The sequence below is a fragment of the Carcharodon carcharias genome, chromosome 12, assembly GCF_017639515.1.
Source record: "Carcharodon carcharias isolate sCarCar2 chromosome 12, sCarCar2.pri, whole genome shotgun sequence".
Classification (NCBI taxonomy): domain Eukaryota; kingdom Metazoa; phylum Chordata; class Chondrichthyes; order Lamniformes; family Lamnidae; genus Carcharodon; species Carcharodon carcharias.
Window position 1 is genome coordinate 73,858,306 of NC_054478.1, and position 17,094 is coordinate 73,875,399.

General features: G+C 41.1%; 1 protein-coding gene across 5 annotated transcripts in view; it reads right to left on the reverse strand.

The window, feature by feature from the left end:
• Positions 1-9,938, reverse strand: part of fmnl2a (formin-like 2a) — a 269,355-nt gene extending 259,417 nt beyond the window's left edge. For all 5 annotated transcript variants that reach the window (XR_005944561.1, XM_041200688.1, XM_041200691.1 and 2 more), the window contains exon 1: positions 9,309-9,938. Coding sequence is in view for 4 of the 5 variants with exons in the window: in XM_041200688.1 (XP_041056622.1) it covers positions 9,309-9,425 (117 nt within the window). In the remaining variant the exon portion in view is untranslated. The remainder of the gene's footprint in view (positions 1-9,308) is intronic.
• Between the last annotated feature and the right edge of the window lie 7,156 nt (positions 9,939-17,094).

A 17,094-nucleotide genomic window follows, 5' to 3' on the forward strand; every position in this document is an offset into this window, starting at 1 on the left:
CCTTATACCAAGTATTGAATCATGGTCCAAATAAGGTATTGTGGTAATTCAAACATCAAATATCCTTCTCCCACCTGCGGTTTTAAGTGGCTGAAACATTCTGTTTTTGACAATGCAAATTGGCATTTTTACAACAAAGTTGTCAAGGGTCTTTGTTTATCCCCTGACCAAAACCACAGGGAGTCATAATCAAATCAAAGGTTAACTTTGTCATATCGAGAGATGAGACAATTTGATCCACAAAACCGTCTGGTAGTCCATGGAGCCATCTTGAGTTCCAGTCTTTATAGCTATAAAGATTTATAATAACATCATGCAGGTACTGACAGGAGTTTTCAAGACTACTGAGAAGAACAAAGAAGATTGATATAGATAAACTATTTCCACTACTTCAGGAGTCTGTGAGTAGGGGGCATAGTTTAAACATTGTCACTTGGCAGTACAGAATCTGAATATTGCAGAAAAAAAGAGACATGCTGTCAAAGCTTTTTAAGTAGACCATACACCCCAACAAGTGGTTGATTGTATCAAACAGTACATCCCTTTGGCTGATCAAAGCAAACAAAGTACTGACCATACTCAACCAGCCCGTGCTTGCAAAATTCAAAACATAGTGTCCAACATCAGATGTAATTCTATGATTGGACAACACTCACTAAATAATCCCGATTGTGCTAAGAATTACACTAATGACCAATTTAAGATTATCAGTCGGGCTTGCAGTGTGGCTCGCTTACGCGTGCTAGAAGCTACATATAATCACACACAGGGCTGTATCCTTTGCAAACAGAAAGAACATGTCCACGCATTGCGCTTTTTAAAATTAAACAAAAGCTCGGCATCAGCCATTCCATGACTTATTTCCCATGACAGTGCCTTGACCAGAGTTGATTTGCTTGGTTTGAATTTAAACAAAAACTTGGCAGTTCACTGTCCCCTGGCATTCTCCATGGCAACGCCTCTACCAATCAGATTCCATTTACCAACCAATCAGCACCCTCTTCTCATGCAGTATAAACTGTTATTCCCTTTGAGATTCGGTATTCTTGCAATTCTGTCCTGATGAGTGCAAGACGAAAAGATTCAACAGCAGGTATCTTTTTTCAGCAATACTCAAGTTTAAAAATTGGAGCCAAACCTTTCAAGAATGAAATTAAAAAAGACTCCTTCAGCAAAGGGTGGTAGAAGTTTGGAACTCTCTTCCATAAACTGCAGTTGATGCTACATCAATGCTAACTCCAAAACTGAGATAAATTTTTGTTAGCCAAAGGTAGCAAAGGAATATGAGGCAAAGGCAGGTATATGGAGTCAGGTCAAAGATCAACCATGATCTCATTGAATGGTGAAACAGGCTTGAGGGGCTCAATGGGCCACTCCTGTTCCTATGCTCCTAACAGTAAAAGGACAGTCAAAGGGGGTTCAGTTGAGTAAGCCCAAAGAGGAGATGTTCTCTTATGGCAAAATAAGGTTCATAATACAGTAAAGAAACAATTTGAACAAAGAAAGCACAAAGATGCTTTATAAAAGGGAGTAGAGGAGCAAAGAGAATGAGAATATATTAGCAGCTAAGATAAAAGGAAACCCAGAAGTTTTCAATAAACACAAACAGTAAAATAAAAGCAAAATACTGCGATGCTGGATATCTGAAATAAAAACAAAAAACTCAGCAGGGCTGACAGCATCTGTGGACAGAGAAACAGAGTTGACGTTTAGAATCCATTTGACACTTTTTCACAGTAAAATGGTTGTCAAAGGAAGGGTGGGGGTAATCAAGCACCAAAAATGAGACTTTCTTGAAGGCAGAGGGCATGGCTGACATTCTAAAGATAGACGCAACCTATCTTCACTACAGAAGAGAATGTTGCCAATGTAGCAGTAAAAGAGGAGACAGTAGCAATACTAGATTGGATAAAAATAAAAAGGAGGTACTTAAAAAGTCCTTAAAGTAGAAAAGTCTCCAGGTTCACATGGTGTGCATCCTAGGTTATTGAAGGAAATAAGGGTAGAAATTGCGGAGGCTCTGGCCACAATATTCCAATCCTTTTTGGATATGGGAGTGGTGTCAGAAGATTGCAAATGTTACACCCCTGGTTAAGAATCGGGACAGTGATAAAACCAGGAACTAGGGGCCAATTAATGTAATGTTGGTGGTGGGTAAACTTCTAGGAATAACAAACCAGGAGAAAATTAATTGCATGGGCTAATAAAGGAAAGGTAGCACAAGTGTTAAAGAGCAAATCATGTTTGACTAAGTTGATTGATATCATTGATGAAGTAACAGAGAAGGCTGACGAGTAGTGTAGTTGATATTGTGTACATGAGCTTTCAAAAAGCTATTTAATAAAGTGTCATATCATCGACTTGTTTGCAAAATTAAAACCCATTTAATTAAATGGAGAGTGGCAGCATGGGCGCAAAAGTTAACTAAGGGATAGAAAGCAGAGAGCAGTAGTGAATTGACGCTTTTCAGAGTGGAGGGTATGTTCCACAGGAGGTGGTATTAGCCATACTCCTATTTTTGATATATATTCATGGCCTGGATTTGAGTATAAAGGACATTATATCAAATTTTGCAGAGGATACAAAACTGAAATGTAATAAACAATATGGAGGATATTAACAGACTTCAGGAGGACCTAGACTGGTGATTTGACAGATACATGAGAGACAAAATTTAATGTAGAGGAATATAAAGTGATAAGTTTTGGTAAGAAGAATGAGAAGGGGCAATATAAACTAAATGGTACAATTTTAAAGAGGATGCAGAAAAAAAGAGGCCTGGGATGTACGTGCACAAATCTTTGAAGGTGGCCGATAAGGTCAGAAGGATATGGGCTCCTTGGCTTTAATAGAGGAACAGAGTACAAAAAGCAAGGAGGTTATGCCAAGCCTTTACAAACACTGGTTAGGCCTCAGTCGGATATTGTGTCAAATTCTCGGCACCACATGTTAGGGAGGATGTCAAGACACTGGAGAGAGTGCAGAAGAGATTTCTCAGAATGGTAGCAGGGATGAGGGATTTCAGTTATGTGGAGAGACTGGAGAAGCTGGGGTTGTTATTCTTGGAGCAGAAAAGGTCGTGAGGAGATTTTGTGGAGGTGTTCAAAATCATAAACGGGTTTGCTTGAGTAAACAAGGAGAAACTGTTCCCAGTTGCAGTAGGGTTGGCAACCAAATTTAATTGGCAAAAGAACTAGAAGTGACATGAGGAAACTTGTCTTACCGCAGCAAGTTGTTGTGATCCACAATGCACTGCCTGAAAGGATGGTGGAAGCACATTCCAAAAAAATTATTCAAAAGAGAATTGGACAAATATTTGAAGGGAAAAAAATTTAACTGGATAGCTGTATGAAAGAGCTAACACAGGCATAATGGGCCAAATGGTTTCCTTCTATGCAGTGTCATTCAATGATTCCATGAAACAGATAGTTATACAATTCATGAATGGCATTTGTGGAATGCTAGCCGTCAGCATTGAGTAATACAGATTAAAATGTTAAATTCACATCCTCTAGCTTTCATACCTTTGGGAACAGGTAGAAACTTTGCAGATCATCTCATTGTTTGAACAACAACTTGTGGGAATTCACCTCATAAGAATAAATAAATCAGAATTCTATTCTGTTAGAAGATGGCTTGATGGAATGAAGGGTCTTTTCAGTTAAATGCTTCATATTTTTATATAAAAAAGCACATTATATGCCTCACGCTTCTGAAAAGTGAAGATGACATAAAAAGGGAGAAAGAAATAATTAGATAGACCTCAGTTTTCTGATCTACATTGTTTTAATGGTGGGATTAAACAATGATATTAAAAAATACTCATATGAATATTTGGACCACATTAAATTTCAAATGTTACAAAACAATGATACAGAAGGATTAAGAGGACTTCAAAGCATAGGGACAAATATTCAGCTATTTACCAACATCATCTCAACTCCAAGGTACCTTAGTACCTCAAGAACCCTATAAAGGTATGCTATACATAAACTTAATGTTTACTATCATTTATGGTTACTATTTTGATGCCTTGCTATTAAACATGTTGTAAGAAGATAACCATAGATCTCCAGACACTGACTTCTTGTTAACTTGAGTAGAAATATTACAGGAAATTATTTGACTGCGTGTAGAAGGGATATTAAAATTACATTATAACCTCTCTAGTCCAGAAATATGGAAGCACCAGTTGTCCAGAAATTTTCTGAGCACATCCAAGCATCATGTTACAGTACTTTGAGCGCAGAAACATTAAAATTTGTCGTTAAAATAAGTAAAACCATTTATTGTTGCTGCTTTTTAATGTTTTATCACAATTTTATGTTTCAGGTAAATATTTATATTTATTTTGTTTGCCTAACCACAAGTGTGTGACTCTGGAATTCTGATGTCATTCTACAATCCAGAAAATTCCAAAATCCAGAAGTGACTTGATCCCAAGCATTCTGGACTGCAGAGGTTACAATATATTTGATCAACTGATATGAAAAGTCTTTCAAAAAGCTTTCGTAATATATGAAAATTACACTGAGTAAAGCATAACTACTTTTAACAGGACAAACAGATTGTATTTATAGAACTTATTTTAATACTGCAGGATGCCCTAAGAAGCTTCACATATGATTAAGTACTTTTTCAAGAGCAGTCACTGTAATAACAGTGAAATGTGACAGGCAATATTAGGTCATTTTTTTTTTAAAGAAGAGTGTTGTTGGTTCAGGGATAAATATTGATGAGAACATTGGGAGAACTCCCCTGACCATCTCTGAACAGTGCAATAGGAGTTTTTACATCCTCCTGAGAGGACAGACACAACCTCCCACTGTACAGCACCTTACTGTCTTCTCTGGAAGGGGTTTGAAAAACAATTTACATTTATATAGCACCTTTAACGTAATGAAACAACCCAAGATGCTTCACAGGGGCATTTTAAAACAAAGAAAGACACCAAGACACATAAGGAGATATTTGATCAGATGACCAAATATTTGGGCAAAGTGGTAGGTTTCAAGGATTATCTTAAAGGAGGAAAGTTGAGGTAGAGGTGGAGCTGTGTAGGGAGGGCATTACAGAGATTGGGGCCTAGGCAACGGAAGGCATGGCCACCAATGGTGGAGCAGTTCAAATTGGGGATGCACAAGAGGCCAGAATTAGAACATTGCAGATATCTATAAGGGTCATGGGGCCAGATGAGATTACAGAAATAGGGAATGGTGAGGCCATAGAGGGATTTGAAAACAAGGATGAGAATTTTAATCCAATCTCGCTTGACTGGGAGCCAATGTAGGTCAGCAAGCACAGGGATGATAAGTAGCATGGCACTTGCTGTGAGCTCAGACATGGACAGCAAAGCTTTGGATTACCTCAAGTTTACAGAGGGTAGAATGTGGGAGACTAACCAGGAATATGCTGGAATAGTCACATCTAGAGGTAACAAAGGCATGGATGAGGATTTAAGCAGCAGAGGAGCTGAGACACAGAAGTTACAGAAGTGGAAATAGATGGTCATAGTGATGGCACAAATGAGAGGCCATAAGCACAATGTCAGATCAAATGTGACACCAAGATTGTGAGCAGGCTGGCTTAATCTCACACTGTTGCCAGGGAGATGGATGGAGTTGGTAACTGGGGAATGGAGCTGGGCCTTGGACCAAAAACAGTGGTTCATTCTTCACAATATCCAATTGGGGAAAATTTCTGCTCATCCTGTATTGGATGTCAGATAAGCAGTCCAATAATTTAGCACCGATGGAGGAGTCAAGGAAGATGGTGGTGAGCTAGGGCTGGGTGTCATCAGCACACATGTGAAAAGTAACACTGTGCCTTTGGAGAATGTCGCCAAGGGGCAACATGTAGATGAGAAAAAGGAGGGGAGTCTAAGGATAGATCCTTGAAGGGATACCAGAGGTAACAGTGTGGGTGCAGCAAGAAAAGTCATTGCAAGTGATTCTCCAGCTACTATTGGAAAAGTAAGAATGAAGCCAGGTGAAAACAGTTCTATCCAATTGAATTACAATGGAGAGGCATTAGTGGAGGATGGTGTGGTGGTCAATTGTGTCAACGGCTGCAGAGGGGAGGGGAGAGTTGGCCTTTGTCACAGCCACATAGAATGTCTTTTATGACTTTGATAAGAGCTGTTTCTGTATTGTGGTAGGAGTGGAACCTGATCGGAAGGAATTAAACATGAAGTTCCGGAAATGATGGGGAAGGATTCGGGAGACGACAACACATTCAAGGACTTTGGAGAGGAAAGGGAAGTTAGAGATGGGACGCTAGTTTGCAAGAACAGTGGGATCAAAGGTTGATTTCTTGAGGAGACAGGTGATGATTTAAAGGAGGAAGGGACAACACCTGAAGAGAAAATGCTACTCCTGACTTGAGAGGTGGGAATGCTGGCATTTTAATTTTCATGTATAAAACAAAACTCAAGTTCTACAAACACAAGTGAATTACATTTGTCTTTCAAATCTGTACCTTAAAATAAATAATTCACCACTAAGGGGGCAACTTTTTTTTTTAAATGGTTTTTGTTTCAACACTTCACACAGTTTAAATGCATAATTCTCCTTCTGTTAAGCTGTTAATAGAGCAGAGGAACTATGTCAATCAATTCTACAATGCAATGTGTGATGCCACCAGTTATATGGGAACTACCTGTAGGCAGCTATCACATTACTGGGAAGTGAAAAGTGACACCACATCCAATGTAATAAGAACAATACTTTATGAAAAAATAGCTGCATGTAATATGATTTTTATTCCTACTTGTGAAACTACCCAACTCACACATGGAAACTAAATTCATATTACAAAGCATTGATTGAAGTAAGCTTACACACAACCTATGAATCAAATTATACAATTATTGTTTAAAGAAATATGAACAATTTATAGGCTTGGGAATGAAACACATTCTGAAGCAATGCCAGTTAGACTAAATTCAAATAATAAATTTGGTGGGGGTAAGGCAGGGAAATAATTACCAACATTTGACTTGAAAACAACTTGGCCCATTTCTTTACATAATGAGTTGTTATCCAGGGACAAAGAAACAGCATCTCTATGTGGGACAGAAAAAGACAAACCTATTTAATTAAGATTCACAATAGTCAAAGAAGGTGGTGGTAGTGGTCACACGTCCAAGTGATTGTCCAGTGATCTCATGAGGTTTACGACTTCAGCCAAAGATCATGTGAAGGTGTAGAACATAAACACAGTACTATGGGAATATATATGCCTAAATAAATTACTTTACCATCACATTTGAGGTATATATTAAAGTCAGCTGTTCATCATATTGTGGGGATATATGCCTTAGAGAATTCTCTGCATTTGGCTAAGCTCTTTGACAGGTGGGAGATGAGGTTCAGGTAATGTATCTGCCCAAGTTTCCTAGCAGTCAATGTAAGAATCCAAGGAACTTCTCCACTGGTCGCAGGTAGAACAGTTAGAATGTTATCACATTGTCTGAATGTCAAGTCATCCTGTCCCAGCAAACAGTTTTTTTATATATAGAGTCATTATAGACAAGAGGCCATTTGGCCCATCATATCTATGCCAGCTCTTTGTAGAACAATCCAGTCAGTCCCATTCCCCCATTCTATCACTGTAGTCCTGCAAGTTTATTTCCCTCAAGTGTCCAGTTAATTTCCTTTTGAAAACATTGATCATCTCTGCTTCCATCACCTGATAGGCAGTGTTCCAGATCATTCCCTCTTTTAAGTCCTTCTTCAAATTCCCCATTGTATCTCTTGCCCAAAATCTTAAATCTATGTCCCTTAGTCCTTGTACCATCAGCTAATGGGAACAGCTTTTCTTTGCATATCTTATCTAAATCTGTCATCCTATAAACCTCAATCAAATCTCCCCTCAATTGCCTTTGCTCCAAATTGCATTTCTACAGTGTCTCTCACCACATCCTAAAGCATTCCACAGCCAATGAAATAATTTTTAAATGTAGTCACTGATTCAGTACTGTATTGTAGGAAACAGGACAGCCAATGAAGGCATAAACCTGAAACAAACCAATATCCAAGATCTTTACATGGCCACTATTTAACAAGCCTCACTGAAAATGTTGGTCCGAAGCCATGTAAGATTCAACAAAGCACTGCAGCTGCTCTGTAGAATCTATTAATGAGAGTTAACCTAGACCTCTGTTTCATTTCTTATGCTTTTACTGTGCATATGCTTCCATTTCTATTCAATCCCTCATGTTGATGAGGGTTTCGGAATAGGCATTACTCACATGCATTTGGAGACTTCAGATTTGAATGAGATTTAGACTATCTTCGTACTGGGTGGAGCCGAAAACAAATAGCTATTCTAAGTATCGAAGTTGGTAATCACCCTCTCCCCACCACCCCCCCCACCCCCCAAGTGTTTTCTTTCACCCCCTCCACCATGAACTGCAATCACCACACAACGCTCCTTTAAGAAAGGATCGTAGTTAGTAAACTGGAAGCAGCATGCCAACATTTTTCTAATTGGTTAAAAAGAAAGTTTGCTGCCCTATAACTGGCAGCACGATGGAAGTTATGGTTTCCAAGGACAAGCACATCTTTGGCCGGGTCTCGATACACTGGAGGGAAGAGAGAATTCGGGGAAACAAACAGAAACTCAAGACGTTATCCTCTCTGCAACAGCTAATGTTTACAATATTCATCAAACTGGAAGCAGGAGGACCGCGCCCGCTGAAGCTCGGACACATCACAGATACAGACCTAAACCAAAAAAAAAGTTCCTGCAATGAATGTTTCCTTAATTTAAAACATGTCCTTTACTCATATCAAGTGAACTTCGGCAGGCTGGTTCATTTCGTGCCACCTTTGAAAGCTGCTGCACACAACTCAAGACAATTTCAGCGTCTGTAACAGTCTCTCTGGGCTTACGGTGGTTCTTTAACAAAAAAAACCTCACACAGCACCAAGTAAATTTGGATTTAACCTTCATCTCGGCTAGTCATTAAATATTCGATGTAAAGCGTTCAGACCTCAGGGTGTGTGTGTGTTGAATAGTCAGTGAACAGAATCACTCTGCTTGTCTTGTACGGATTAACCTGAGATATGTGAAGCATATGGCTGTTAACCTTTGATTCATCGCCCTACCCCTCCCCAAACTCCATCTGATGCCAAATCCAGCAAAACAACTCAATGGAAGTTAATTATGGAGAGGGCGGAGAGAATTCAAATCATTTTATGATCGAAACACTTAAAGGAAAATGATAATGCAATTACTTGGCACAATAAATGGAAAACTTTCTGGTAGGTAATGAGAGTGAAGAGGATGCAGACTTGAGCACTCACCAGGACCACCACAAACCTCTCCTCCAGCTCACTGGGCTCGGGCATTGGCAGTTTCAGGGGCATAGAGTGAGCCCGCAGATCCGTGTGTTGGGAATCCATACTTCCAGCGTTTCCCATGACTGTGCCCCCGGACCGTGCCGATTTCCAGCCTTTCCTTTTCTTTCCGAACACCGAATCAAAGGCAATGCAAAAAAAATCCCGCTCTGATCTTCCTCACCGCCCTCCTTCTCCTTCCCCAAGCTTCAGCACACACACTCTCTCTCTCTGTCTGTCTCTGTCTCCCCGCCTGGAATCTCAGCAGCCAACACCAAACCCACAATGTGTCTGCAGATCTCCCTCTCCCTCCACCATCATAGCAGCCCCTGCAAGACAAACCGCCGGTACAGTGGCTGCTCTCTCATTCTTCTCTCAACCCCTTTTCCCTGCTGACTGTCGGACGGAGACAGAGGGTCGGGTCTAGCTGTTCCTTACACAGTCTGGGCACCACTCCCCGTGTGTGCAATGCATGATTCAGCTGAGCAGTGCAGCCAGCTAATCCCCAGCTCCATTCACACAATAAGCGCTTTGATCAGAGACACACCGACAACCACTCACCCCGAGCAGCGTTTGCGCAACGTACACACCATAGGGGTGGGAGGGCTTTGGATAAGCTTGCTGGGAATTGTAGTTCTCTGTATGATGTTGAAATTTATTATAAGAGATCTCTCTGAATGTTACCGCATTGTGATGTGTTCAAAGCCTCCAGGGAGGAGGTTAATTTTCATTTATTGTGTCTGTTTGTTTATTGAATCTCTTTCACACTTTCCACAACAAAATAAACCTCATGCATTGTGATTTTGAGCAGGGACTCGATGTATATTAAGCTGTAATTTATACTCTGCACAGACTATGGGGACCTATTTCTTCCTTTATGAATAAAATGCTTGCAATTAGATACAAATGAATGAACTTTATTTGGCGCCTTCCACATCCTCAGAATATCCAAAGTGCCGATAAAAGACTTGCATTTATATAGTGCCTTTCACGACCTCAGAAAGTCCCAAAGCGCTTTGTAACCAATTAAATATTTGTGAAATGTAGTCATTATTATAATGTAGAAAATTGGCAACTAACATGAGCACAGGCAGCTCCAAAATAAATCATCTGTTTGAGTCGTGAGGGATAAACATTGGCCAGGATACTCCTCCCCTGCTCTGCTTCAAAATAATGCCATGGGACCTTCTACATGCACATGGAAAGGTTTGACTTAATGTATCAATCAAAAGACAGCAACTCCAATAATATGCAGTGGATAACAGCCTAACCTGCCCAAACTTTCCTCATAAGACAATCCACCCATTCCTAGTATGAGTCTAGTAAACCTTCTCTGAACTGCTTCCAACACATTTACATCTTTCCTTAAATAAGGAGACCAATACTTTACACAATACTCCTTCAGTACTGCACTGAGGTGTCAGCCAGGAATATATGTTCAATTGCTTGGATGAGACTTAAAACCACAGTCTTTTAACTCAGGGTCAAAGAGTGGCAGCACCCAGTCAAACAGGGTAAGGGGGTAATTGTCTTTATATTGTAGAAGAATTGCAAGCCCAATCAGGATAATTGACGCATGCTATTTTGATTCTGAAGTTTCTACGCAATCTGAATTCTTTGGCTGGCTGGTTTTTCACATTAGCATTAATTAGGACTCGGCTTTAATAATGTTTCATTGTCATTTTTTAAGCACCAAATTTGGCATGCAATCAACATAAATAGCACACATTTTGTGCATTGAATACAATGGCCCAGTAATGGTTTTACAAAGCTCATTTCACTAACCAGGAGATCAGAGTAAAGATTTTTAAGAGTGTGAGGCAATTTAATGTCTGTAAGTGTGAGATATCATGTTTTGAAAGGAAAACAAAGAATCAGTGTATATATTTAACAGAGAGACATTGAAGGGTGTAGATACATCTAAGGGTTCTAAAGGATAATTCCAGGAAAATGTTTGTGCAGGGTAGATAAAGCCACAAAGAATACCAACAGCATTCTTGGCTTTATAAATAAGGGTGTAAAATATAAGGGTAAATAAGTAATGATGAATTTATAGAAACATTGGTTAACTTGCAGTTAGAATAAAAAGTGCAAGTTAGACACTCCATAAAAGAGCCGAACAGGTAAAATGGGCTGAGTGGCCTCCTTATGTGATGAAAAAAAGAAAGGAAAAAAGGATATACAAATGGAGCAGAAGTAGGCCTTTCAACCCCTCAAGCTTGCTCTGCCATTCAATAAGATCATGGCTGATCTGATTGTAACCTCTCACCTACCTCCATGAACCTTTCACCCCCTTGTTAATCAAGAATCTATGTAGCTCTGCCTTAAAAATATTCAAAGACCCTGCTCCCACTGCTTTTTGAGGAAGAGAGTTCCAAAGAATCACAACCCTCTGAGAGAAAAAAACTTCTCTTCATCTCTGCCTTAAATGAGCAACCCCTTATTTTTAAACCATGGCCCCAAGTTCTAGATTCTCCCACAAGAGGAAACATCCTCTCCACACCCACTCTGTCAAGACCCCTCAGGATCTTAAAGGTTTGGATCAAGTTACCTCATACACTCCTAAACTCCAGCCTAACCTGCCCAACCTCTCCTCATAAGACAATCCACCCATTCCAAGTATGAGTCTAGTAAACCTTCTCTGAACTGCTTCTATTACATTTACATTTTTCCTTAAATAAGGAGATCAATACTGTACACAGTAATCAAGATGTGGTCTCACCAGTGCCCCGTACAAACTGAAACATAACCTCCCTACTTTTGTACTCAATTCACCTTGCAATAAACAATAACTTTCTATTACTTTTCCTAATTATTTGCTGTGCCTGCATACAAGCCTTTGTGATTCATGCACTAGGACACCCAGATCCCTCTGAACCTCAGGGCTCTGCAATCTCTCACCATTTAAAGAATATGCTTCTTTTTATTCTTCCTGCCAAAATGTGCAGTTTCACACTTGCCCACATTATACTCCATTTGCCAGGTCTTTGCCCACTTACTTAACCTATCCTATGTCCCTTTGTAGCCTCCTTATGCCCTCTTCACAATTTAATTTCCTACCTATCTTTGTGTTGTCAGAAAATTTAGCAACTATATCATCTGTCCCTTCATCCAACACTTTTATATAAATTGTAAAAAGTTGAGGCTCCGGCACTGATCCCTGTGGCACACCACTTGTTATATCCTGCCAACCAGAAAAAGACCCATTTATGGCTACCCTCTGTCTCCTGTTAGCTAGGCAATCTTCTATTGATGCCAATATGTTACCCCCTACACCAAGAGCTTTTATTTTCTGCAATAACATTTGATGCATCATCTTATCAAATGCCTTCTGTAAATCTATGTACAGTACATCTACCAGCTTCCCTTTACCCACAATACGTAATTCCTTCAAATATCTCTGATAAATTGGTTAAACATGATTTCCTTTTCATAAAACTATGTTGACTCTGTCTGATTGCCTTAAACTTTTCTTAGTGCCATGCTATAACATCTTTAATAATAGCTTCTAACATTTTCCCTATGAAAGGTGTGGAGCTAACTGGCCTGTTGTTTTCTGCTTTCTGTCTCCCTCCCTTTTTGAATAAAGGAGTTACATTTGCTGTTTTCCAATCTCATGGAACCTTCCCTGTATCTAGGAAATTTTGGAAAATTCGAACAAATACATCAACTATTTCACTATAGGCACTTCTTTCAAGACCCTAGGATGAAGTCCATCATTAGTCATTAGAAAGCATTTAACATTTACCCACCATGTTTTTGCCAGAGATGGGAAATTATAGTTAAGAAGTGAGTCTTAACATACTGGGTCTATTTCAACAGGAGCACAGCAAGCTAAGAGAACTTCAATAGGGGTTATTAAACTATGAGGGTTTTTGATAAAGTGAATAATAAGTAAATGAATGATAAAATGATAATGCAGAAACACTATTTCCTCCGGTTGAGGAGTCAGTGGCAAGGGATCATCGATTTAAAATGTCACAGAGTGAGCAGAGAAATTAAGAAAAATGTCTTTTTACAGCAGGTTGTTGGACCATGGAATGTTTTACCACAGGAATTAGTTGAGGCAGGAATTATTGCGACCTTTATCAGAAAACATGAAAAATTCAAGCAGGGTAAAGCACAAGGCTGTGGAGAAAACCAGGCTGTGGTATTAATTTTGGATTATTCTAGCACACAACCTGTACAGAGACAACAAACTGAATGATCTTGCTCTATGGTGTAAACATAACAATTACTACTTTCCTATATGTTCATATACTACTTTGTGTTACAGTCATGTTCATATTTTGTCGAATACTCCCTTGGCATAGAGTTCACTCTATCAGTGACCTAATGACTTGCTTACCCCTTTCATGAATAGATGGGAGCTCTCAGACTTGGCTCAGTGGTAGCATTCTCGCCGCTGAGTCAGAAGATCACAAGTTCAAACTCCATTCCAGAGACTGAAGCACGTAATCTGGGCTCACACTTCAATGCAGAATTGGGGGAGTGCTGCACTGTTAGATGTGATAGCTTTCAACTGGGATATTAAACCAAGGCCCTGGCTTCACTCTTAAGTGAATGTAAAAGATTCCAAGGTAGGATGTGAAGAATAGCACTGTTTTAGTATCCTAGCCAACATTTATCCATCAAAAAACATTATTTTTAAAAAAATATCTGATATTTAGCTCATTACTTTTTGCATAGTGGCTTACATTATTCCTTCTGTTACAAGTGGCAAGAACTTGCAGGTCTTCATTGTTAATCAGGATATTGTTACCAAAATCATTACGCATTTCACAATTGGATTAATATTTACAGTGGTTGAGAGGCTTATTAATTGCTAGAGAAGCATTAAGGGGTTATTAGTGCAGATGCCTCATGACTAAGTTACTCATTGCTGCAGTCTCTTAAGGTGGTGGGACAGGTAGATAAGGTGGTTAAGAAGCAATATGGGATCCTTGCCTTTATTAGCGGAGGCATAGAATATAAGAGCAGGGATGTTATGCTGGAACTGTATGAAATGTTGGTTAGGCCACAGCTAGAGTATTGCATGCAGTTCTGGAATCTGCATTATAGGAAGGATGTGATTGCACTAGAGGGAGTGCAGAGGAGATTTGCTATGATGTTGCCTAGGCTGGAGAGTTCTAGTTATGAGGAGCGATTGGATAGACTGAGGTTATTTTCCCTGGAGCAGAAGAGATTGAGGGGGGGGGGCATGAATGAGGTGTACAAAATTATGAGGGGCGTAGATAGGGTAGACAGGAAGGAACTTTTTCCCTTGGTGGAGGGATCAATAACCAGGGGGCATAGATTTACGGTAAGGGGCAGGAGGTTTAGAGGGGATGTGAGGAAGAATTTTTTCACCCAGAGGGTGGTGGGAATCTGGAACTCACTGCCTGAAAGGGTGGTAGAGGCAGAAATCCTCATAACATTTAAGACGTATTTGGGTGTGCACTTGCGATGCCATGGCATACAAGTCTATGGGTCTAGTGCTGGAAAATGGGATTAGAATAGTTAGGTACTTGTTTGACTGGCGCAGACTTGATGGGCCGAAGGGCTTTTTTCTGTAGACCTCTGTGACTCTATGGCTAATTAAATATTTGAAAACCTTGTGTTCCTGCAATTTGAATAGCATTATTAACAGCCATTTTTTCACTTGTTTTCCCTTTAAGAATTCTGGATTCACAGTTCATATATTTCAGCTCTTCTAAATGTCATTAAAACTTTTAAAACAGATCATATCCAACAATACATTTTATTGGACAATTTTCTTGAATGCATCTTCCCCCAAAAAACCCAGCAATTTTAATAAGAATGTACAAGTTCTCTAAAACAGTTGTCATTATCTTTCAATTCTCCCTCCTATTTTCATTGAAAAGTCTGGACTGGGAATTGATGTGCCAAAATTCAGTTCCTGACTCATCCCTGTAACCACAATATCCTGTTCAATACCATTTACACATTCAAAACATTACTCAAGTTAGGAGGGACTAACTTCACACTGCATTATATGTGGTATAAGGTATCACAAATAGGAACAGCATTAGTCAAAACATGAAACGCATACTCCCACATCTGATTCATACACAGCTACGCACAGCTAGCCCTGACTAAACATTAAATCACAAGTGGGAACATCACTACCGGTTCATTGGATGCAACTTAATAATAATGGGCAGAATTTTGCCCTTGGCAGGCAGGCTCAGCGGAAAGCAGACTGCTGCCTGCGATCGGCATGGCACCGTAATTTCACGCTGGCGGGCCAATTAAGGCCCGCCCAGCATGAAAGGCGGATGGGGAAGCTCCGAGAAGGGCCAGGCGGGAGCAGCGGCATTAAGTCCACCAGGTCCAATGGCAACCCAGCGGCTGATTCTAAAACAGCCCGGGCAGCCCCCTGGAAGGCTGCCAAGAAATTTCGCTGAAGTCTCGGTGCATTCCAGTGCAGTTGGACATGGCAGGCAGGAGGGCAGGTCAGCAGGGCAGTTGGCTCCGTGTTTCTCCAATGAGTGCCTCGCTGCCCTCCTGGAGGACGTGGCAGCCAGGAGGGAAACTCTTGCCCCCTGAGACAGGAGGAGGCTCCTATCTCTCACCTAAAAGGCCTGGGAGGATGTGGCATCCTGGGTGAGCAGCCACGACGTGATGAGGTGCACATGGGTGCAGTGCCAGAAGCACTTTAACAATCTCCTGCAACCGGGAAGGGTGAGTACTGTGTTGGCATGGGTCAGTGTGCAGAACAGTTAAGGGCTGGCCATCTCCCTGTGGACATCAGGGGTGTTAGAGTCTGAATGGCAAATGTCAATGACACAGGAGCTGGCCAAGAGGGTGAATCCTGGCTGCTTGGACTGAGTGCCTTGCAGCGCAAGGGCCATGAATTGGCTGAGCCCTGCGAGGTGTTCCTCAGCTGGGGTTGGTGAGGCTACAATGCTGATGCAGGTACAGGGTGGACTAATCACTGTTTTTCTACCCTTTCAAGAGAAGACATCCCATAACAATATTGAGGGGTTGTGGACTGGCAGGGGATCCCCACAGCTTCTAATTCTGAAGCGCTATGAGCAGGAGGCACTGGAGCTCAAGAGGCACCATGCACCTCAGTCAAGCAGCAGCGGTGAGGTTGGGGTGCCAGATGATGCTAAGAGTGCAGTGCACTGAGGTGAGAATGTTGGCTATTGCATCCATTCTAGTATTGAGGTGAGCCTCAAAACTGGATAATGGAAAGATGGGGGCACCATGACGCGTGTCTCATCAGGGTGCCTGGCATGCACAGTCACAGTGTCATGACTTAAAGTAATGATACATCCTTCTCCCTTTTAGGCTCACCAGCAGGCGGTCGCAATGAGGAGCCTGATGGCCCACTTCTGACCCCGGAGGACCACTGTGCTGAGCTCGCACCGGTGTCACACCCTCTCTCTGTCAAGCAGGCATTACCACAGATACCAGTACTCACTGGGCATAAGATCGCCATCTAGTGTCCTGGTGCACGTTGGTGAGGGCAATTCACACTCGCTTGAGGTGCAGGTGGAGACAGAGAGTGCCCAAGGTGCTGGCAGTTGGATGACTTTTGGGGACCTGGGCAATGGTCGGTCGATGGCTGATAATGTACTTCTGGAGTTGTCCATTAGGCAGCAGATGCTGGAAGTCCAGTGGCGTGTGCGGGAGGACCTGGCGGTTTACATGAGGGAATGCGTGCCATGGTGTTCATTTGGGAGGAATCCCTGTGGAGCATGACCACTACGTTGACTCTCATGACTGAGTGCAATACCTCCTCCAT